The sequence below is a fragment of the Heptranchias perlo genome, chromosome 8 (genome assembly GCF_035084215.1).
Source record: "Heptranchias perlo isolate sHepPer1 chromosome 8, sHepPer1.hap1, whole genome shotgun sequence".
NCBI lineage: Eukaryota > Metazoa > Chordata > Chondrichthyes > Hexanchiformes > Hexanchidae > Heptranchias > Heptranchias perlo.
Window position 1 is genome coordinate 9,497,807 of NC_090332.1, and position 22,972 is coordinate 9,520,778.

The following is a 22,972-nucleotide window of genomic DNA, read 5'->3' on the forward strand; positions in this document are numbered from 1 at the left end:
GAGAGTCTTAAAGGAGGAGAGAGAGGTAGAGAGGCGGAGAGGTTTAGGGAGGGAATTCCAGAGCTTAGGGCCTAGGCAGCTGAAGGCACAGCCGCCAATGGTGGAGCAAAGAAAATCAGGCATGTGCAAGAGGCCAGAATTGGAGGAGTGCAGAGATTGCGGAGGGTTGTAGGGCTGGAGGAAGTTACAGAGATAGGGAGGGGTGAGGCCATGGATGGATTTGAAAACAAGGATGAGAATTTTAAAATCGAGGCATTGACGAACCGGGAGCCAATATAGGTCAGCGAGCACAGGGGTGATGGGAGAACGGAACTTGGTGCGAGTTAGGATACGGGCAGCGGAGTTTTGGATGAGCTCAAGTTTCCGGAGGGTGCAAGGTGGGAGGTCGGACAGTGTTACTTCTTTTCAGCTGGCAGAGCAATAGCTCGGTTTTTATAGAGAGGCTGAGGCCTCAAGAGTAATAACATTCATGAAGGCACTGACAGACACGAGCGGCAACTTTTAAAAGGATGCAAATGTAAAATATGTAATTTTTAAGCCTTTATTATGTTACAAATCTGATCATTTTTTAAAAACCCGTGACTTATTGGGCTGAAAAGAAAAAAAGTGACACGAGAAATTTTTGATAAATATTTTGCATGATTTGATTGGTTCAGTTTGTGTGATTTTATTGGTAATTTCCTCACTGATCGTAGTAATGAAGCTCTAATTGGAGGATGAAGTTTGAGTCAATCAGGTGGAAGTGTGACACAGACTTTGTACATCAGGGGTGTGACACCTGAGGTGTGACACAGGAAGTGTGACACAGGAAATGTTCGTTTTCAAGGTGAAGTGGGAGAACCCAGAGGCCTAACCTTTTCCTGGTTTGTGTTTCTGGGCACACTTTCCCTATTTCCGTTAAGATAGCTGCTAATATCTGGATATTTTGATTACATTAAACCTAAATCAAACCTCCAGCTGCACTTCCCACAGTCTCTCAATAAGATCAAAGTTGCCTTGTTGCAGTGGTCTTGATCTCTCTTTCTCTCTATGGGCACAGCAGACTCAAGTAAGATGAGCATCATGCCCAAATCTACATTAATTACCATTTATCAATATTCCTTTATGTCCGCCCACATAGTTTGAAGGTATTTAATAGCACTTTTTAATTAATTGAAGGCAGAATATGGATGATTGAGTTTACAATAAGACACCGCTCTTTCTATACAGCTTGGACACACGTACAGCAGGAATTCACAAACCATATGTCCTGTTTGAGCATGAGGAAGTGTGTGCTATGATCATTCAGTGTGAACAAATTCCTCAGACATCACAAGCAAATGCACAGAGTATATTAAATTCCAGTCAGTTTATTGCCACAGACTCACCATCACCATTAGATCTAGGAACCTATTCAAATCCCCCTGCTCTGGCTCCAGTAATGCAATACAGTATTCAAGGAATTAAACTGGAGGAAAAAGAAGAGAGCCCCAAGTAACCTGTGTTTAGGCAGTTTCACAAGCGCATATCACAAAAACTTGTCCATAAATTGGCAATTACAGTCAACAATCGCATTCATCTGTGATAGGGAGCAGTGTTGGTGTAGAACAGAGGTGTTTGATGTTGATACTGGGCACTCAAAATGGGTACCATCCCTTATTTTGATGAGCACCAAATTCACTGCAAGTTTTTAAAAAATCTGTGTGCAACACCATTTCCAACCGATTGCAATCTCAAACATTGTGATAAAGTAACACTTGCACGCCATGAAAATAACTCAAACAAGCAGAGAATCCGGTGGGCTGTGATACCTCAGATTTCTACAGTGAGCTATTGTGTGTAAAAAAAATCTTTCTAAAAAATGCACCATATTGTTTTCGACAGGTTACCTTACCTAACAGTATAATAAGGGTTACTCACCTCTGTGTGCCATAAGTTTTGAATTAAAGTAGACCCCCTTATAAAGCTCTCTTTGTAGATCGTACAAAATATGCATTGCAAAGGGCTAGGGCTTGTTACAGAGTGGATGCGTTGTGGGCTCTTTATTAGTGAGTGAGTCAGCATTATATTGTTGCCTGTGATGTATGGTAGAAGATTACACTTCAGTAATACTGTACTCACGGAACCAGCAAAGCTTTTAGTTCTGCAGTAATGTTGTTCTTGAAGTGTAATATAAGGGCCATACTTAGCTGCTAAATTGGCCAAGACTGGAATGAACAGAGCCAGTGCAATGTGCTAGGTGTTATAATGTGGCCACATTCTGGATACCTTTTCCTCACACCCAGAGCAAAGGTTTGCTTCTACGGGTAGGCCCATGCTCCCTATGAAGAGAAATGTTATCTTGCGCTTGAAGTATGCTGAGATAGTGGGCCACAGAGCGAATAGTGAACTATTTTATCAATGCTCCTGTTCTAACCTACTGACAACAGTCTGACTGTATCTCAGGCTCTAAACTATGAATCGGATTTATTAAGAAATAAGATTACCCGAAGCAGCAGTTGGATAAATCACAGTCGTTCAATTCACTTACAGACTCTGTTACGAAACAATAAAACATTCTTACTGCTTTCTGCAGTATTACAGCTTTATTTTGGACCAATGCCCATGATGCTGTTTTAGATGTGAAACAGTGTGTTCCACTAGCCCCAGTTTGTTAGCTGCTGCATAGATTCACTGAAGAATCCTTGAGTTCAGTTCTGCCCTTTCTTTGCTTTGAAATCCAAACTGAAACAAAGGGAGAGGACACAAAGGTAACCTCTCCCCATCACACTTCAATGAGAAATAAAGAGATGTTCAGACACTGTCTGACAGGTTTTCCTGATGCAGTTGGTGATTGTCAACCCACTAGAGGGGAAGGCTAACACTATTAATAGTGATCCCTACATTACAACAGTGACTACACTTCAAAAAAAGCTTCACTGGCTGTAAAGCGTTTTGGGACGTCCTGAGGTCATGAAGGGCACTGTATAAATCCAAGTTCTTTCTTACTTGTTAATCAATTCACCTCGTCAGGTTCAAACTACTCCCTTTAAGGTGAGATCAAAAATTTGTCAAGATGATACGCATTGCCCCCGATGAAGAGAAACAGACAACCAATAAAGACGACAGCAATTCCAATCTAAAAATTGCCATGAAGAATTATTAAAAACGTAGGGTGGAACTTACAACTTGGGCGGGGGCGTAAAACGAGCAGCAACGGATCGGCCATTGATGTCAACGGAAAGGAAAACCGGGCGGGGTGTGTAACGGGCGGGGTAACGGGCTGGGTCTGTAACGGGCGGGGTAACGGGCTGGGTGTGTAACGGGCGGGGTAACGGGCTGGGTGTGTAACGGGCGGGGTAACGGGCTGGGTGTGTAACGGGCGGGGTAACGGGCTGGGTGTGTAACGGGCGGGGTAACGGGCTGGGTGTATAACGGGTGGGGTAACGGGCGGGGTAACGGGCTGGGTGTGTAACGGGCGGGGTAACGGGATGGGTGTGTAACGGGCGGGGTAACGGGCTGGGTGTGTAACGGGCGGGGTAACGGGCTGGGTGTGTAACGGGCGGGGTAACGGGCTGGGTGTGTAACGGGCGGGGTAACAGGCTGGGTGTGTAACGGGCGGGGTAACGGGCTGGGTGTATAACGGGTGGGGTAACGGGCTGGGTGTGTAACGGGCGGGGTATAATGGGTGGGGTAACGGGCTGGGTGTGTAACGGGCGGGGTAACGGGCGGGGTGTATAACGGGTGGGGTAACGGGCTGGGTGTGTAACGGGCGGGGTATAATGGGTGGGGTAACGGGCTGGGTGTGTAACGGGCGGGGTAACGGGCGGGGTGTATAACGGGCGGGGTGTATAACGGGCGGGGTGTATAACGGGCAGGGTGTATAACGGGCGGGGTGTATAACGGGCGGGGTAACGGGCTGGGTGTATAACGGGCTGGGTGTATAACGGGCGGGGTAACAACGGGCGGGGTAACAACGGGCGGGGTAACGGGCGGGGTGTATAACGGGCGGGGTGTATAACGGGCGGGGTGTATAACGGGCGGGGTGTATAACGGGCGGGGTGTATAACGGGCGGGGTGTATAACGGGCGGGGTGACGGGCTGGGTGTATAACGGGCGGGTGTATAACGGGCGGGTGTATAACGGGCGGGGTGTATAACGGGCGGGGTGACGGGCTGGGTGTATAACGGGCGGGTGTATAACGGGCGGGGTAACAGGCAGGGTGTATAACGGGCGGGGTGACGGGCTGGGTGTATAACGGGCGGGGTGTATAACGGGCGGGGTGACGGGCAGGGTGTATAACGGGCGGGGTGACGGGCTGGGTGTATAACGGGCGGGGTGTATAACGGGCGGGGTGACGGGCGGGGTGTATAACGGGCGGGGTGTATAACGGGCGGGGTGTATAACGGGCGGGGTGTATAACGGGCGGGGTGACGGGCGGGGTGTATAACGGGCGGGTGTATAACTGGCGGGGTAATGGGCTGGGTGTATAACGGGCGGGGTGTATAACGGGCGGGGTGTATAACGGGCGGGTGTATAACGGGCGGGGTGTATAACGGGCGGGGTAACGGGCTGGGTGTATAACGGGCGGGGTAACTGGCTGGGTGTATAACGGGCGGGGTGTATAACGGGCGGGGTGACGGGCGGGGTGTATAACGGGCGGGGTAACGGGCGGGGTGTATAACAGGCGGGGTGTATAACGGGCGGGGTAATGGGCTGGGTGTATAACGGGCGGGGTAACGGGCTGGGTGTATAACGGGCGGGGTAACGGGCTGGGTGTATAACGGGCGGGGTAATGGGCTGCCGACCCGCTACTGCCCGTTTTACGCCCCGCAGAAGTTAAACCATCCGCCCATGGAGCTTTTATTTAAATGATTTGAAACAAGGTCGATCCCCAATCCATTATCTGAAATGTGCTGGTTTCTGCCCCGTTTAGTCAGGAAAGTAAGTTACTTAAGAGAAGTAAAACTCCCAAATGCTGTTCATCTGAAATAAAACAGGAAACGTTGGGAATACACGGGAGGTCCATGATCAGCAGCTGAAAACAGAAGAAAGGTGGATTTGGGTCCATGTATCCGGTGGAGACCCTATCGTTGGAGCTCTCGAAGGGTTTGCACCCAAAACGTGAATTTATCTTCCTTCCTTACAGATACCAATGGTCCTGCTCTGCATCTCCTGCAATGCCTGTATAACTCAAGCCCCTTCGGTATGTGTAGCACATCATGGGCGCTGTCGCAGGGCTTCAAGATTCCAAAACATGCTAAGCGGATCTAATGTGATTTGATTGAAGCAGTTCTGAACCACTGCAGGTAAGGTTGCAGTCATGAGCTGAATATAACCAGGTTATTGCAATAGGAATGCAGGAGGAGGGTCATCAATGACAGGAAACGGCAATGATTGAGATTCCTAATGAAATATTCCCTATAATGAAATGATCCGACCTGGATTGGTACAAGATAATTGGTTTTGTAGAGCTGTTTGGTCTCAACCCAGTACCCCATCACGATACTGTCCACTATTAAGGCAATGTCAAGTCAGCAGGGCCAACATGGGAAGTGGAAGAATTCACACTGCTGCAGAAGGGGGTGATGTACAGGGTGGAGGGAACTTTTCTCTTCAAGTAGACTCCTCGACTCTAACACTGGCTGACGTTCCATTCCCTACGACGTGCATGACTCACCTTGATGAGCACAAAAATACATCAAACATTAAGTATGCAAAGGAAAATAGACAGTAGATACATTTGGAGCGTTATCCGACGTGACCTTTGTACTTTGGGCAACATGAACACAATGTTGACTACAATCAAGAAAGTGAGGAAGTGATATTTGGGCACTGACTGTAAAGATGAGCTGACTGCGATAGGAGATAGAGAGAACACAACGCACACCGACCTTCTCTAAAGTCTCTTTATTGCTACTTTTCTTCACAAAAGCGTAGTAAGGCAGCTGAAAATGCAATAAAAAGAAAACATAGTTGTCCTCAAAGGATTCATCATAATCCTCACTTGATGATAGGGTTGTGAGCAGCTGGTACCACATTAGAACATTTAACAGTCACAGACAGAATATGTTAATGACTGGTATCCAGACCTGACACTGAGGCTGAGATATCCCACCGGAACATTTCAGGCTCTTCAATAACGGATTATAACACACACCAGATTTTTTTTCAGCATTTTTAAAAAAAAAGTTTACAGACATTCGTAGTCAGTTCTTTCTTTGCCCTCCATTCCCAGTCCATCGTGGCATCTTTGCTCCAGCCAAAACAATGGGAGTGTAACTGTGCAGTCATATCATCCTCATCTGGTACAGGTGACCATCTCCTAGATCCTGCACAATCCCATGGCTTTCAGTCTGACAGAGGATAACAAAGAGCAATTTGTTCCTCTCGAGCTTTTTTGATGGCTCAACGGGCCTCCCCTCTACGTCTCAGTGTGGCCTGAGCTGTGCAGACCGGGAAAGTGCCAGGTTTGGCCCCTGGTCTTTGTTGAGTTGGGACAAGCAATAGGAGGTGGGACAACTGCACTCAACCTTTTCGAGATAGAGATGGGGAAGAAGATAAAAAGAGAATCAGCCGGGGTTTCTGCTTCTTGTGAAGCTTGGATGAGGATGGCTTTAGGATTGTCTACGCTACCTTCATGACTCAATAATGTGCCGGCACTCACTATCTAAGATTACACAGGAGTAGAAGCCACTTCTGAGAGGTACTGAAGGGCTGTTGGTGCCCAGAGGACAACATTCCAGCACGAAAAGGTGCCTTCAGGAGAGGAAAGAAAAAAAGCAAAGGGAGAAAATATATTTAAAACAGAAAGTAATCTCTGCTCATTTGGTGGCATACCATAAATGTTACGAATGGAACGCCATAAGTAATTACCTCTACTTGTGGACATATTTATCATAATACATGGCAGGACAAGACAGTCCCTCTATTAAACAGTCCAATGAACAGAAACATCTAAATTCTTACGGTGTGATTGAACAGTAATAAGGCTTGAACGTACAAGGTCTTGTGAAATGGAGGATGCAATGTTCTCAGATCACAGTCAGACTTCACTATGTTAACTTGGTGCTTTTCCAGTAGAGACAGAAAGTGAGACAGGACCTTGAAAGGCACCTAAACAATTAATCTGGTCGGATATTTTGATCCAAGCTGTGTGTATAAAGAAAAAATAACTAAGAGACACAGAAAAATGTACAGCACTCACTTGCTTCAATTGCTTTTGATTCTTCTCCCTGATCCTCAATCTTTGGCTGGATTTTTTTTCCATCTCTTGCTTAAGTTTCTTTTGTCTTGTTTGTTTTGAAAGCAAAATCTTGCCTTTTCTCTCTTCCAGTATCAATTCCTGTATTTTCCTCATTGTTCCTCTCTCTATATCTCTCCCCATGTATTCCCTCATCTTTCTTTTGCTCCTTGTATTGTCCCCCCTTCTCTTTCCTTCTGTTTTCCCTATTACTCTTCCTTTAGCCTTCTATGTTCTCTCCAGCTTTCCCCTCTTTCCTACTGCATTTTAACACTCTACTCTAAATCCCTGCTCGAACAGGGAGTTCCCTGGGATGTGAGCTACAACGCTGGTTACACCTTATGAAAGACATATATGGCCACGGTGTTCAAAGAATCTTAGTGACCATTGGACGGTTAGAAATGGGAAACCCTCGTAGAATGGGGAAGTCCTCCGATTTCTTGTCCACATCATGAAGGGAAAATCCTGTTAAATATGAAACTTCCACATAGATCTGGGATCCCTGAAGGATGGTTGAAAAGAGACAACCAAATGTAATATTTAGTCTCAATACTGAAACTTTCTGGTTGATTCTCAATTTAACCAAACGGTGACCAATACTGGTTCATAAAACAATCTCATCTGCACACATACGCAGGCACACACAGAAAAACACACACACAGAAACACACACGCAGATACACACGCAGGCAGGCACACGCACGCACACGCAGATTCACATACAGGCACACACGCAGGCATACAGACACCACAGACGCAGGCACATATACACACACACACAGACGCAGGCACATACATGCAGACTCACGCAGGCGCACATGGGCACACGCAGACACACACAACATTTGTGCTCTGGCTGTTGGTCTGTTTACTCCGGTTTGCTGCTGAGTTCGGCCGCACATTCCGCCAGGATCTGCTGCAGGTTGCAAGTCAGGGGATTGTCTGTTCCGTGGGTCACCTTCAGAATGTCAAAAGCCTGGCAGTGAGAAAATGAACAAGTCAGCGTGACACTCTGTTCCCAAACACACGGCCCACTTACAGTTCCCCTCTATCTCGCAGTCCACGATCCCTCCCTTTGAACGAGGTGACTGGCAGATGAGCTATAGGAATTTTACCTTGTAATAGCAAATAAGTGTCTCAACAGCCATTTCCTCTATCTGCACGGGATCAGGCTGCCAGGGCTGATCTCTACAGAACCGTGTAATGTGATGCAAATTTATACTTTACCCGGCACAACAGCAAGAATAGCAGATAATAACTCGTGTGCTGCATTGCTAACTACCGTATCATTTTATTCTGCATATGATAAAAGAGAACGGGATTGAACTCACTATTAGAACGTGGCACTGTACAAATACCAAGACAGTTGAAATAAATCCTAATTTGTCGTCGCATTAATGCCCTTCAGTTTAGCAGAGTCCCATCCGAAGCAATTAACATCAGAATTCATTCTTCGAATAGATTGGATAAGGGAGGAGGATGAGATAGTAGCAACTCTCCTCTTCCCTCAAAGGCTCAGGTTACAGGCAGTGGGCTGAGGTTCTATAATTAGGGTCACTTGGCTTGCGGTGACTTGATTAAGGACAAACTCCATGGGATTCGGGAAGTTTTAATCTGTGTTTTAAGGATTGCATTCCACGATTCTATCCATTTATAATCAGGGTCACTGGTTTACAGTGATTAGATAAATTCCATTCCGCCTTCATCATGTGGGATTCCAGAACCTTCACCAGCATTTTGGGATCCTGGTCTCTAATTCTGCCCATTTTACTGCGAAAGCCACAAACCAGTGGCTTTGTCTTTAATAGTGAAAAATATTAAGTGGAGGTTTGCGTGCAAATCATTTAATTTCATCGTGATCTTATTCTGCTCACTTCTTGGTTTCATCAATACAGGAAATTAAAGCTCTCCCTCCCCAGAGGTTGATCATAGTGTGTTTAACAGACTGTTGGCCTTCAGCAATCAAGTACAATAACAAAGAAAATGTTGAAGAGCTAGAGGGAAAGCACTGCGTTTCTGGCAGCACGGGTGGTAGGGAGTTGGAGGGGCCGCCAACCTAAAACCCAGCGCTCAACTAACTCTCCAATTCCTTTGCCCATGATGGGCGAGTGTTGAAGGGTTTCATCCAGGCCATTATATGGATGCCTTCCAGTCATGAAGGAGTGTTGATAGCATCCATACACCAATGTGGGAAGAATTAGAGTGCTTTTACCAGAGGTGTTAGATTCTAAGTCAAAATAACATCTTTTACCCCCCCCCTATAACTCAAGACCATATTTGGAATATTGCATGCAATTGTTAGCACTCTATCTTCAGAAGGATCTTGTACATAGGGTTCAAAACAGCAACTAGGATGATCTCAAGCTCTGAGTTATGAAAACAGACTCAAGATCTGAAGAGTTAGAGATAACCAGAAAATGAATCAGTTCTAAACAAACATTAGCAGAATCCATGGTAACTAAGTCATTGAGCTCTGATGACTGCACTCTAGGCTGTTGAAAGAAATCAGACAGAAGGCTCTGGCCATAATTTTCAATACTCCTTAATATGCAAATTAGCCATTGCTCAAGAGTTACACAGAATTTGCAGCACAGAAACAGGCCATTTGGCCCAATTGGTCTGTGCTCCACATGAGCCTCCTCCCACTCTACTTCATCTCATCCTATCAGATTATCCTTCTAAGGGAGAGAAGGATAAACTGGGTAATTATAGACAAGTCAGTCTAACATTAGTTGTAAGCAAACTTTGGGAATCCATAATTTGAGATAAAATAAGTGAGCGTTTAGAAATGTATAGGTTGATTAAAGGCTTGTTAAAGGCAAGTCACGTTTGACAAATTTAATAGAGTCGTTTTGAAAAGGTGACTAATTGGAAAGGTGAAGGGAATGCAGTCTACATGGATCTTCAGAAGGTGTTCGAATAGATGTCTCACAAGAGTCTTGCTAGAAAAATTCAGGCATTTGAAGCCAGAGGAAATGTAGCAGCCTGGACAGGAAACAAAGGGTTAGGGTGAATGAATTGAAGAAGGGTTAGAATTGCTCAGACTGAAGAAGGGTTAGAATTGCTCAGACTGAGGAAGGGTTAGAATTGCTCAGACTGAGGAAGGGTTAGAATTGCTCAGACTGAGGAAGGGTTAGAATTGCTCAGACTGAGGAAGGGTTAGAATTGCTCAGACTGAGGAAGGGTTAGAATTGCTCAGACTGAGGAAGGGTTAGAATTGCTCAGACTGAAGAAGGGTTAGAATTGCTCAGACTGAGGAAGGGTTAGAATTGCTCAGACTGAGGAAGGGTTAGAATTGCTCAGACTGAGGAAGGGTTAGAATTGCTCAGACTGAGGAAGGGTTAGAATTGCTCAGACTGAGGAAGGGTTAGAATTGCTCAGACTGAGGAAGGGTTAGAATTGCTCAGACTGAAGAAGGGTTAGAATTGCTCAGACTGAGGAAGGGTTAGAATTGCTCAGACTGAGGAAGGGTTAGAATTGATGGACCCCAACAGTCAGTGCTGGGCCCACTTTGTATATGTTGATGATTTGGACTTGGGCATAAGGAACACAAGCTCAAAATTTGCTGATGACGCAAAGGTTTGGCAAATAGGGATGAGGGCTGTAAAATACCTCGGGAAGACATGGACAAGTTGGGGGAATGGGCAGAAAGAGCACGCAATGTATCGATTCACCAGGATGATGTCAGGGATGGAAAACTATGAGAAGAAGCTTGAGATAATGTAACTACTTCCACTGGAGCAGAGAAGGCGATGAGAAGAATTAATAGATTTTTAAAATTATGAAGCTTTTTTAAAAATTTGTTCTTGGGATCTGGACATTATGGATTATTTTTCCATCTTAGTTTCCGATAGGACATTTCATGTTCTAACAACCTTCTGCATAAGAAATTCTCCCAACCTCTCCCTTCATTCTTTTGGTGATGATTCTGAATTTATGCCCTCTGGTTATAGACTCATCCACCAGTGTAATTGGACCATGAAGTTATATTCAAATAAAAGTGAAGGCTGTGGTAGAGTGGTAGAGGTCGATACCTGATTTCTGGGATGGCAGGACTGTCACGTGAGAGATTGGATCGACTCAGCCTGTATTCACTCGAGTTTAGAAGAACGAGAGGGGATCTCATTGAAACATATAAAATTCTGACAGGGCTAGACAGACTGGATGTAGGGAGGATGTTTCCCCTGGCTGGGGGGGTCCAGAACGAGGGGTCACAGTTTCAGGATATGGGGTAGGACATTTAGGACTGAGATGAGGAGGAATTTCTTCACTCAGAGGGTGGTGAACCTGTGGAATTCTCTGCCACAGAAGGCCGTGGAGGCCAAGTCACTGAATATATTTAAGAAGAAGCTAGATAGATTTCTAGGCACAAAAGGCATCAAGGGATATGGGGAAAGAGCGGGAATGTGGTATTGAGATAGAGGATCAGCCATGATCATATTGAATGGCTCGAAGGGCCGAATGGCCTACTCCTGCTCCTATTTTCGATATTTCTATGATAAGGATCTGACCTCTACCACTTGACACATCGGTTTGCCATGAAACTTGTCTCCTCCCCCTCCAATTCTTTAGAGTTAAATTCTCTCACTTCAAGTGGTTCGCTCAAGCCACAAGGCGTCAACCAACAGGGAGGGGCGGGAAGCAACCTGTTCCTTATTCTCTGCCAATCAAGCTCTTAAGAAGGTCACAATGAGATATGTGAGAGCAATATGGTGGGAATTCACCTAACAATCTCTCCTCACTCCTAGCTCAGTAGCTCCCCATGGAAATCCCAGCTGACACAAGGAACGTGCCATGTGGGAAACCATAATGAAACAGCCTCCTGCGACTCTAGGTCATAAATTTGATCCCATCTTCCAAAGTAGTTAATTTTCCAACCAACCCCCCCTCTCTCCCAGAATGTGAAAAGAACAGAGCATGTGCATTGGGGCCAGAGTACTTTCCAGCATCTCCACAAGGAAAACATGTGAGCAATGTGGGAATGTGGTATAGGATTCTCGGAGCTCACTAACCTGCTTTAGCGTGTCCAGCGCTTGGCTCAGCATCCCCTGATGATATTGCAGTTTTCCCACTTTCATTAGCTGCACTCCTCTCACAGGATGAGGACCAGCATAATACAACCTGGAAACAGAAGGCGGGTACAGACCAGATTCAGCTAGAGCGTGCTATTAGACAATTAGAGGTAAACTTCACAAATGTGTGATCTGCGGAGGTGGCTAATTCAAGAGTATCAAAATCACGTGGGTGGGAGGGGGGTAACCAGTCCCACAAGGCCCATATCTATCCTATGCTATAGTTACATTTCACAGCGTTTCGTAGCTGGGCCGATAAACCTCTGCATAAGATGAATGGAGCAGCACTGCATGAGTTGCTGGCATTTAATCCAGGATAATGCCAGGAATAGAAGAGCAGGTACTCCCAAATCAATCCATAAAGTCCGCCCTGGATCCCTGCAGGGAAACTCCGCATGGCTCCTGGTCTGGGCAATTCTCAAAATCTGTCTCGGTCAAAATCCTGAAACAAGGTTATTGACACCACAAAAAGGATACAGTTAATATAAAAGGGATCTGTTCTCTGCTGGTACCGCTCTGCACGAACCAGATTTTCCGAAGAGCCTCCTGGATTTATTAAAAGATCAGCAACTTGGTAGCAATAGGTCACTGTGTACAGGTCTGCTGCAGAACAGCCTTGCCGATATGATCAGAACAGCCTTGCCGATATGACGAGAGCAGCTGCTCTAGGCTGGAGCTGCATTTCCTGTCATTCTGATCTCTTGATTAGCGGTTTGCATTTGTTCCCACGTCTTGGGGCCATAGTGGCTCAGTGGGTGGCTCTCTCTCCTCTGAGTCCGAAGGTTGTGGGCTCAAGTCCCACTCCAAAGACTCGAGCACAAAATCTAGGCTGACACTTCAATGCAGTACTGAGGGAGCGCTGCACTGTCGGAGGTACCGTATTTTGGATGAGATGCTAAACTGAGGCCCTGTCTGCCCTCTCTGGTGGACATAAACGATCCCGTGGCACTACAACAACTTGCATTTATATAGCACCTGTAATGTAGTAAAATGTCCCAAGGCGTTTCACAGGGGCGTTATCAAACAAAATTTGACACTGAGCCACATAAGGAGGTATTAGGACAGGTGACCAAAAGCTTGGTCAAAGAGGTAGTTTTAAGGAGCATCTTTAAAGGAGAGGTCCAGAGAGGGAATTCTAGAGCTTAGGGTCTAGGCAGCTGAAGGCACGGCCGCCAATGGTGGAGTGATTAAAATTGGGGATGCGCAAGAGGCAAGAATTGGAGGAGCGCAAAGATCTCGGAGGGTTGTAGGGCTGGAGGAGGTTACAGAGATAGGGAGTGGCGAGGACATGGAGGGATTGGAAAACAAGGATGAGAATTTTGCCAGACTGGGAGCCAACGTAGGTCAACGAGTGCAAGGGTGATGGGAGAACGGGACTTGGTGCGAGTTAGGATACAGGCAGCAGAGTTTTGGATGAACTCAAGTTTATGGAGGGTGAAAGAGCAGGGGAGCTCTCCCCAGTGTCCTGGCCAATATTTATTCCTCAACCAACATAACTAGAAAAAAGATAATCTGGTCATTATCACCTTGCTGTGCACAAATTGGCTGCCGCATTTTCTACATTACAACAGTGGCAACACTTCAAAAAGTACTTCATTGGCTGTAAAGCGCTTTGGGACGTCCTGAGGTTGTGAAAGGTGCTATATCAATGCAAGTTCTTTCTTTCATACGTCGGTTTCTGGAAAACTAGACTCGCATGACGGCAGGGAGGATGCTCACAACTCAGTTGACTAGAATGGAACCAATCTACAGTCTAATACCTAAAGGACATTAGTCCCATACAATTAGATAGAACAGGTTTCTGATCTTAAGGTTGGTGAATGTAGGGCAGAGCAGGCCTATGGCTGCATATGCTGTGGATGTGTTCTTTGGCGTCTGTGGTTGGAGTCTCTGGCCCTGAACCCTACTTTGATACACCTCAAGTGATCCCTTGAGTGTGTACAAGAGCATTAGCTGCTTCTGTTTTCCCTTCCTTCTTGTACAGCTTAAATTAAGAACAAAACAAATGGGGAAAAAAACGGTAATTTTACAGCAATAACCAGGAAGGCGGTGAAGGCCAGGATATAACACATTTTGTTTGATAATGGCTCCTGTGAAGCGCCTTGGGACGTTTTACTACTTTAAAGGCGCTATATAAATGCAAGTTGTTGTTGTTGGTATCCCCTACACAAAAACGGACAATAATTAGTACCTCCCAGGATTTGACACCAAGCCGTTTTTAGATGCAGTTCCGTCATCTGTTAAATACGCTGCCCGTGTTATTGACCAACTAGGTTGTAAATTTGATCCCCAGTCTGTGGCGAGTTAGCTGATCTTAAACAGGGTGACAATGTTGGGCAACAATTGGCCGAAGCAGCCCTGGGCTAGAGAAGGGAAACAAAGGGGAACCAGTGTTCCCACTCCTGACCACTATGCAGTGGCCCTGGTAGAAAATGTGCCTTTGAGGTCTCCGGTCTAAATGGATCAAAGGCCCTGAAATCACAATTTATCACGACTGCTGCAAGGCCACGGTCAGATTCAGCTGTGCTGGGACCAACCCCCACCCCCTCCTTCCCTCCTCTATTAAGGTGTTGCCAACACCCACTGAAGTGGAACCATGAGTCAATGGATTCGGGAGAGGAACGGGCAAAACCGGAGAAAAAAGGCAGGGAGGAGGGGGGGGGTGTAATAAATCTCAGAGCCATCTCGGAAAAGCAGGAGAGGGGACGATGGGAAATGGAACCTCGCTTTGGGTGGACAAACACATTCCCTGTCAATCTGCCGTCTCACCTTCGCAGCTAGTACTTCCATAAACAAGCACCGCATTATGACAGGCTGCGGCCTTTAATTAGTCCCTCAGCCAGGAAGGTGCATGCGCAACTGGGGTAAACTGAGCTCCAAACAAAATGAACAAATCACCTTTGTTCTGTAATCGACCGGCCTGTGAATAGAAAAGCTTCTCTCTGATAATCGTTAAGTGTGTGTCAGGATTCGGGAGTTTGCCTTTTTCCCCACAGAGCCGTGCCTTTTACAGAGCACTGGGGAATCACCCGCACACTGCTGATGCCAAGCGGTTGTTCCCTTTTAAAGTCAGTAATAGCTAGTAAATGAAAACAGTCAAGACGTTTAATGGCCTCCAGCTGCTGCATGAGTGGTTTACTGATCGAAAGGAAAGATCACAAGCTCACCGGCAGAATACTTCCATTATTCCAATATGGAAACTCCTTAATACTCATGATTGCTTTCAGAACTCAGAAACGCTCGGACTACAGTAAAACATTACGCAATAGGTATTACTGCAGTGATACAGATCAGACCTCATCTGGAATGTGGTATTCAATTTTGGATGCCTCATTTCAGGAAGGATATACCGTCCTTTTGTAGAATGTCCAATTGCAATTGACCAACATGATACCTGGGACGAAGAGCCCTGGGTATGGTGAGACACTGGGTAAATGTAATGGTCCTGGGTACGGTGAGACACTGGGTAATTGTGATGGGCCCTGGGTACGGTGAGACACTGGGTAAATGTGATGGGCCCTGGGTACGGTGAGACACTGGGTAAATGTGATGGTCCTGGGTATGGTGAGACACTGGGTAAATGTGATGGTCCTGGGTATGGTGAGACACTGGGTAAATGTAATGGTCCTGGGTACGGTGAGACACTGGGTAAATGTGATGGTCCTGGGTATGGTGAGACACTGGGTAAATGTGATGGGCCCTGGGTATGGTGAGACACTGGGTAAATGTGATGGGCCCTGGGTACGGTGACACTGGGTAAATGTGAGGGCCCTGGGTACGGTGACACTGGGTAAATGTAATGGTCCTGGGTACGGTGAGACACTGGGTAAATGTGATGGTCCTGGGTATGGTGAGACACTGGGTAAATGTGATGGGCCCTGGGTATGGTGACACTGGGTAAATGTGATGGGCCCCGGGTACGGTGAGACACTGGGTAAATGTGATGGGCCCTGGGTACGGTGAGACACTGGGTAAATGTGATGGGCCCTGGGTACGGTGACACTGGGTAAATGTGATGGGCCCCGGGTACGGTGAGACACTGGGTAAATGTGATGGGCCCTGGGTACGGTGAGACACTGGGTAAATGTGATGGGCCCTGGGTATGGTGAGACACTGGGTAAATGTGATGGGCCCTGGGTACGGTGAGACACTGGGTAAATGTGAGGGCCCTGGGTATGGTGGGACACTGGGTAAATGTGATGGGCCCTGGGTACGGTGAGACACTGGGTAAATGTGATGGGCCCTGGGTACAGTGAGACACTGGGTAAATGTGATGGGCCCTGGGTATGGTGAGACACTGGGTAAATGTGATGGGCCCTGGGTATGGTGAGACTCGGTAAATGTGAGGGCCCTGGGTATGGTGAGACTCGGTAAATGTGAGGGCCCTGGGTACGGTGAGACACTGGGTAAATGTGATGGGCCCTGGGTATGGTGAGACTCGGTAAATGTGAGGGCCCTGGGTACGGTGAGACACTGGGTAAATGTGATGGGCCCTGGGTATGGTGACACTGGGTAAATGTGATGAGCCCTGAGTACGGTGACACTGGGTAAATGTGATGGGCCCTGGGTACGGTGAGACACTGGGTAAATGTGAGGGCCCTGGGTACGGTGAGACACTGGGTAAATGTGATGGGCCCTGGGTACGGTGAGACACTGGGTAAATGTGAGGGCCCTGAGTATGGTGAGACACTGGGTAAATGTGATGGGCCCTGGGTACGGTGAGACACTGGGTAAATGTGATGGGCCCTGGGTACGGTGAGACACTGGGTAAATGTGATGGGCCCTGGGTATGGTGAGACACTGGGTAAATGTGATGGGCCCTGGGTACGGTGAGACACTGGGTAAATGTGATGGGCCCTGGGTACGGTGAGACACTGGGTAAATGTGAGGGCCCTGGGTATGGTGAGACACTGGGTAAATGTGAGGGCCCTGGGTATGGTGAGACACTGGGTAAATGTGATGGGCCCTGGGTATGGTGAGACACTGGGTAAATGTGATGGGCCCTGGGTATGGTGAGACTCGGTAAATGTGAGGGCCCTGGGTACGGTGAGACACTGGGTAAATGTGATGGGCCCTGGGTATGGTGACACTGGGTAAATGTGATGAGCCCTGAGTACGGTGACACTGGGTAAATGTGAGGGCCCTGGGTATGGTGAGACACTGGGTAAATGTGAGGGCCCTGGGTACGGTGAGACACTGGGTAAATGTGAGGGCCCTGGGTACGGTGAGACACTGGGTAAATGTGATGGGCCCTGGGTATGGTGACACTGGGTAAATGTGATGAGCCCTGAGTACGGTGACACTGGGTAAATGTGAGGGCCCTGGGTATGGTGAGACACTGGGTAAATGTGAGGGCCCTGGGTACGGTGAGACACTGGGTAAATGTGAGGGCCCTGGGTACGGTGAGACACTGGGTAAATGTGATGAGCCCTGGGTATGGTGAGACACTGGGTAAATGTGATGAGCCCTGGGTATGGTGAGACACTGGGTAAATGTGAGGACCCTGGGTATGGTGAGACACTGGGTAAATGTGATGAGCCCTGGGTATGGTGAGACACTGGGTAAATGTGATGGGCCCCGGGTACGGTGAGACACTGGGGAAATATGAGGGCCCTGGGTACGGTGACACTGGGTAAATGTGATGGGCCCTGGGTACGGTGAGACACTGGGTAAATGTGAGGGCCCTGGGTACGGTGACACTGGGTAAATGTGATGGGCCCTGGGTACGGTGACACTGGGTAAATGTGATGGGCCCTGGGTACGGTGAGACACTGGGTAAATGTGATGGGCCCTGGGTACGGTGAGACACTGGGTAAATGTGATGGGCCCTGGGTATGGTGACACTGGGTAAATATGAGGGCCCTGGGTATGGTGAGACACTGGGTAAATGTGATGGGCCCCGGGTACGGTGAGACACTGGGGAAATGTGATGGGCGCCGGGTACGGTGAGACACTGGGTAAATGTGAGGGCCCTGGGTACGGTGACACTGGGTAAATGTGATGGGCCCTGGGTACGGTGAGACACTGGGTAAATGTGATGGGCCCTGGGTACGGTGAGACACTGGGTAAATGTGATGGGCCCTGGGTACGGTGAGACACTGGGTAAATGTGATGGGCCCTGGGTACGGTGAGACACTGGGTAAATGTGATGGGCCCTGGGTATGGTGAGACACTGGGTAAATGTGATGGGCCCTGGGTACGGTGAGACACTGGGTAAATGTGATGGGCCCTGGGTACGGTGAGACACTGGGTAAATGTGATGGGCCCTGGGTACGGTGAGACACTGGGTAAATGTGATGGGCCCTGGGTACGGTGAGACACTGGGTAAATGTGATGGGCCCTGGGTACGGTGAGACACTGGGTAAATGTGATGGGCCCTGGGTATGGTGAGACACTGGGTAAATGTGATGGGCCCTGGGTACGGTGAGACACTGGGTAAATGTGATGGGCCCTGGGTATGGTGACACTGGGTAAATGTGATGGGCCCTGGGTACGGTGAGACACTGGGTAAATGTGATGGGCCCTGGGTACGGTGACACTGGGTAAATGTGATGGGCCCTGGGTACGGTGACACTGGGTAAATGTGAGGGCCCTGGGTATGGTGAGACACTGGGTAAATGTGATGGGCCCTGGGTATGGTGAGACGCTGGGTAAATGTGATGGGCCCTGGGTACGGTGAGACACTGGGTAAATGTGATGGGCCCTGGGTACGGTGAGACACTGGGTAAATGTGATGGGCCCTGGGTACGGTGAGACACTGGGTAAATGTGATGAGCCCTGGGTATGGTGAGACACTGGGTAAATGTGATGGGCCCTGGGTACGGTGAGACACTGGGTAAATGTGATGGGCCCTGGGTACGGTGACACTGGGTAAATGTGATGGGCCCTGGGTACGGTGAGACACTGGGTAAATGTGATGGGCCCTGGGTACGGTGACACTGGGTAAATGTGATGGGCCCTGGGTACGGTGACACTGGGTTAATGTGATGGGCCCTGGGTATGGTGAGACACTGGGTAAATGTGATGGGCCCTGGGTATGGTGAGACACTGGGTAAATGTGATGGGCCTTGGGTACGGTGACACTGGGTAAATGTGATGGGCCCTGGGTACGGTGAGACACTGGGTAAATGTGATGGGCCCTGGGTACGGTGAGACACTGGGTAAATGTGATGGGCCCTGGGTATGGTGAGACACTGGGTAAATGTGATGGGCCCTGGGTATGGTGAGACACTGGGTAAATGTGATGGGCCCTGGGTATGGTGAGACACTGGGTAAATGTGATGGGCCCTGGGTACGGTGAGACACTGGGTAAATGTGATGGGCCCTGGGTACGGTGAGACACTGGGTAAATGTGATGGGCCCCGGGTACGGTGACACTGGGTAAATGTGATGGGCCCTGGGTACGGTGACACTGGGTAAATGTGATGGGGCCCTGGGTACGGTGAGACACTGGGTAAATGTGATGAGCCCTGGGTACGGTGAGACACTGGGTAAATGTGAGGGCCCTGGGTACGGTGAGACACTGGGTAAATGTGAGGGCCCTGGGTACGGTGACACTGGGTAAATGTGATGGGCCCTGGGTATGGTGAGACACTGGGTGAATGTGATGGGCCCCGGGTATGGTGAGACTCGGTCAATGTGAGGGCCCTGGGTACGGTGACACTGGGTCAATGTGAGGGCCCTGGGTATGGTGAAACACTGGGTAAATCTGATGGCAAACAACTCCAAAAAATGCTGACACTTCAAGAATGGCCCTAATTATATGCAGCCCCCCCTCCCTCCGATCCTCAATTCATGCTGGCATTCTCTCCCCAATTCCTTTCAGTTAATGACGCACTCCTTCCTTCCCCATCTCAAAGCTTCTCTATTCTTCCCAAATGCACTGCTTTCAGCTTCTGCTCATTCCCTCTCTCCTTTATGTTCCTTTCCCACTCCCCTTCATTGCCATCCATTTCCCCCATACCTCTCCAATTTACTGCCATCCATTCCTGCATACCTCTCCCCTCCTACACTTCATTGGCTTTAAAGAGCTTTGGGGACGTCCTGAGGTTGTGAAAAGAGCTATATAATTGCAAGTTCTATCAGGTTGTTTTTATAAAGACCCCCAGGGCAGTCACTGTAAAGCGTAGACTCTAAGCCCCTGTGTTTTGGCCAGTATTTATCCATAAAACACTCTGCTTCCCCCCTGGAAATGAGATGCAGTTCCATGGGAGAGCCTGGTTAAACTCTTGAAACAGTTATCTGTTCAGTCCATTCATCTTTGGTCGTCTCAGTGTGGACTACACTGGGCGTTGATGTACCTGCCCTATTAATGTGGTCAAACATCCTTTCAGCGAGCATAACCACAGGTACCTCTAGGTCAGTGCCATTCAGTGATCACTGGTGAGGTCCAATTCAAGCAGAAGCTGGTTGGAATCAAGTGCTTTCCCATCAGGGGAATACCCCATCGGACCCAAAATTCTCTGTGTCTCTGTAAATCTGAGTGACTGGTAGCCCGGAGACTTGAACTTAACTTTCTGGGGCTTGGAATTAAGTCCTTACTTAGTGCCTTCAGCTACCAGGCCTATCCTCTTTTAGAGTTTTTAACAGAATGGTTCAGAAAATGAAAACTTTTAAATTGTAAAGCTTCCGAGGTACTCCCCGAGTTCAAAGGTTAAATCAGATAAAAACTCAACTCAACTATTTAAAAAAATATATATTTTTAATGTTCCTCCTGGAAATTTCTCTTCCCTCCTCTTCCCCCCCCCGCAACTTGGATAGTCAGTTATGGGATGTATAGTCTCTTTGATATTTAAGCCAGTCTCGCCCTCTATATGTAATACAGATGTCAGTGTCATTCGGTCCATGACGTGTGACTCCCTGTGGCTGCTTTGGGTGGGAATAGTACAGCAGGTGAGACTGCCTAGTATCACTGTAAAGGAGCTGAAGTATTCCAGAGTTTAAAAGTCACGTCGACTGATTGAAGTGGAAGGATCGCTTATGTGGTTTGAAAAGCGGGATTAAAGCAGTATCGAAAATCAAAAGACGTACATAACCACATTCTTTTATCACTTCCTCTCGGCTCGTAAAGTACCCGCACTTAATTCTGTCACTAACGTGAGGTTGCTGCTGCAGTCAGATAGCCAATTAAAGGGAAACCCAACCCGATTTCAAAAAAGGTTACAGCCCCGGCTCAGTGGGTAGCCCTCTCGCCTGTGAGACAGAAGGTCGTGGGTTTAAGTCCCACTCCAGGGACTTGAGCACAAAAAAAAATTTAGGCTAACACTACAGTGCAGTACTGTCGGAGGTGTCGCCTTTCGGACGAGACATTAAACCAAAGCCCCGTCTACCCTCTCAGATGGACGTAAAAAATCCCATGGTATTATTTCGAAGAAGAGCAGGGGAGTTGTCCCCGGTGTCCTGGTCAATATTTATCCCTCAACCAACACCCAAAAACAGATAATCTGTTTTGCTTAGTCACAGTTGTGAAACCCTGTGAGACCTCCTGAGGACATGAAAGATGCAACATAAATGCAAGTTCTTTTCTTGTGAAACATAGGCACTTACCTCCTGATGGACGGCCTTGTAGAGCACAAAACAGTAACTCACTAAGGCTGCAGAACCCGACTGATTGACTTGCTTTTAACAGTTTCTTAATTGGGAATATTACTGTCATGGATCAGTAGGACATTTTCTAACTGCACTTTCAAAGACTTTGGCTGGGGATCTGGCATCAGTCAAATAGGTTTTTTTTGGTGAATTAATTCTTGTGTTCGACATGAAGGATGTCAGAATATTTTTACATTCGGTGTCAGCTACCAGCGCACCTGTATATCGTAGGTTAGAGACAGAGTCCCCCTACATTGTCTCAACGATGTACCTCTATTGTAAGCTCGGAGCTGCACCCTCTACTGCACCAGGGTGCATTTACATTTCTCATCTAGGTCAGCCTTGTGGATTCGTTCCCACTGGTTTCAGACTGTCCTAATCAGATGTCACAAGGGCCTACAGCAGCCAGCTGAAAGAGGGGGCTTTCAACCCACAGTCTCACATTCATCAAGTGTGAGGTACAGTCCGGTAGCTGAGCAGTTCTAGTCCACAGGAGGTGGTCAAAGGAAAATCTCACCGAACATAGAGAGTAAATCGAGTTACATCGAAATTACAGCACAGAAACAGGCCATTCGGCCCAACTGGTCTATGCCGGCGTTTGTGCTCCACCACGAGCCTCCTCCCTCCCTATTTCACTTAACCCCTATCAGCATATCCTTCTTTTCCTTTCTCCCTCATGTGTTTATCTAGCTTCCCCTTAAATGCATCTGTGCTATTCGCCTCAACTACTCCTTATGGTAGCAAGTTCCACATTCTTACCACTCTCTGGGTGAAGAAGTTTCTCCTGATTTCCCTATTGGATTTATTAGCGACTATTTTATATTTATGACCTCTAGTTTTGGACTCCCCCACAAGTATATCTGAATGGGATACAAGCTTCCCTAAAAAAGAGAACTGGGGGACTCCCGAGTATTTCAAAACATTTCTAGGGATCTACAACCTGACACTGAACGTTCAGATGCAAGAGTTGCCATGGAAACAGGATGCGATCTTCAGAGTGCACGTTCCATGAATTTATTTTTTTGACATCCAAAGCAAGTGCCTCAGACTGGTGGGGGAATGCGGTGGTGATTTATAATTAATAATGGTTGACTGCTTCGTATTGTGTTGA

At 47.7% G+C, this 22,972-nt stretch overlaps 1 protein-coding gene across 3 annotated transcripts in view; it reads right to left on the bottom strand.

Moving 5' to 3' along the window:
• Positions 1-5,853: 5,853 nt before the first annotated feature.
• smyd3 (SET and MYND domain containing 3) overlaps positions 5,854-22,972 on the bottom strand; it is a 602,505-nt gene continuing 585,386 nt past the window's right edge. The window contains exons 11-13 of one of the 3 annotated variants that reach the window (XR_010963601.1): positions 12,214-12,322; positions 8,010-8,177; positions 5,854-7,110 (exon numbers count right to left, since the gene is read on the bottom strand). Coding sequence is in view for 2 of the 3 variants with exons in the window: in XM_067988628.1 (XP_067844729.1) it covers positions 7,083-7,110; positions 8,074-8,177; positions 12,214-12,322 (241 nt within the window). In the remaining variant the exon portion in view is untranslated. The remainder of the gene's footprint in view (positions 7,111-8,009; positions 8,178-12,213; positions 12,323-22,972) is intronic. The other 2 variants (XM_067988628.1, XM_067988627.1) reach the window with 2 other exon arrangements.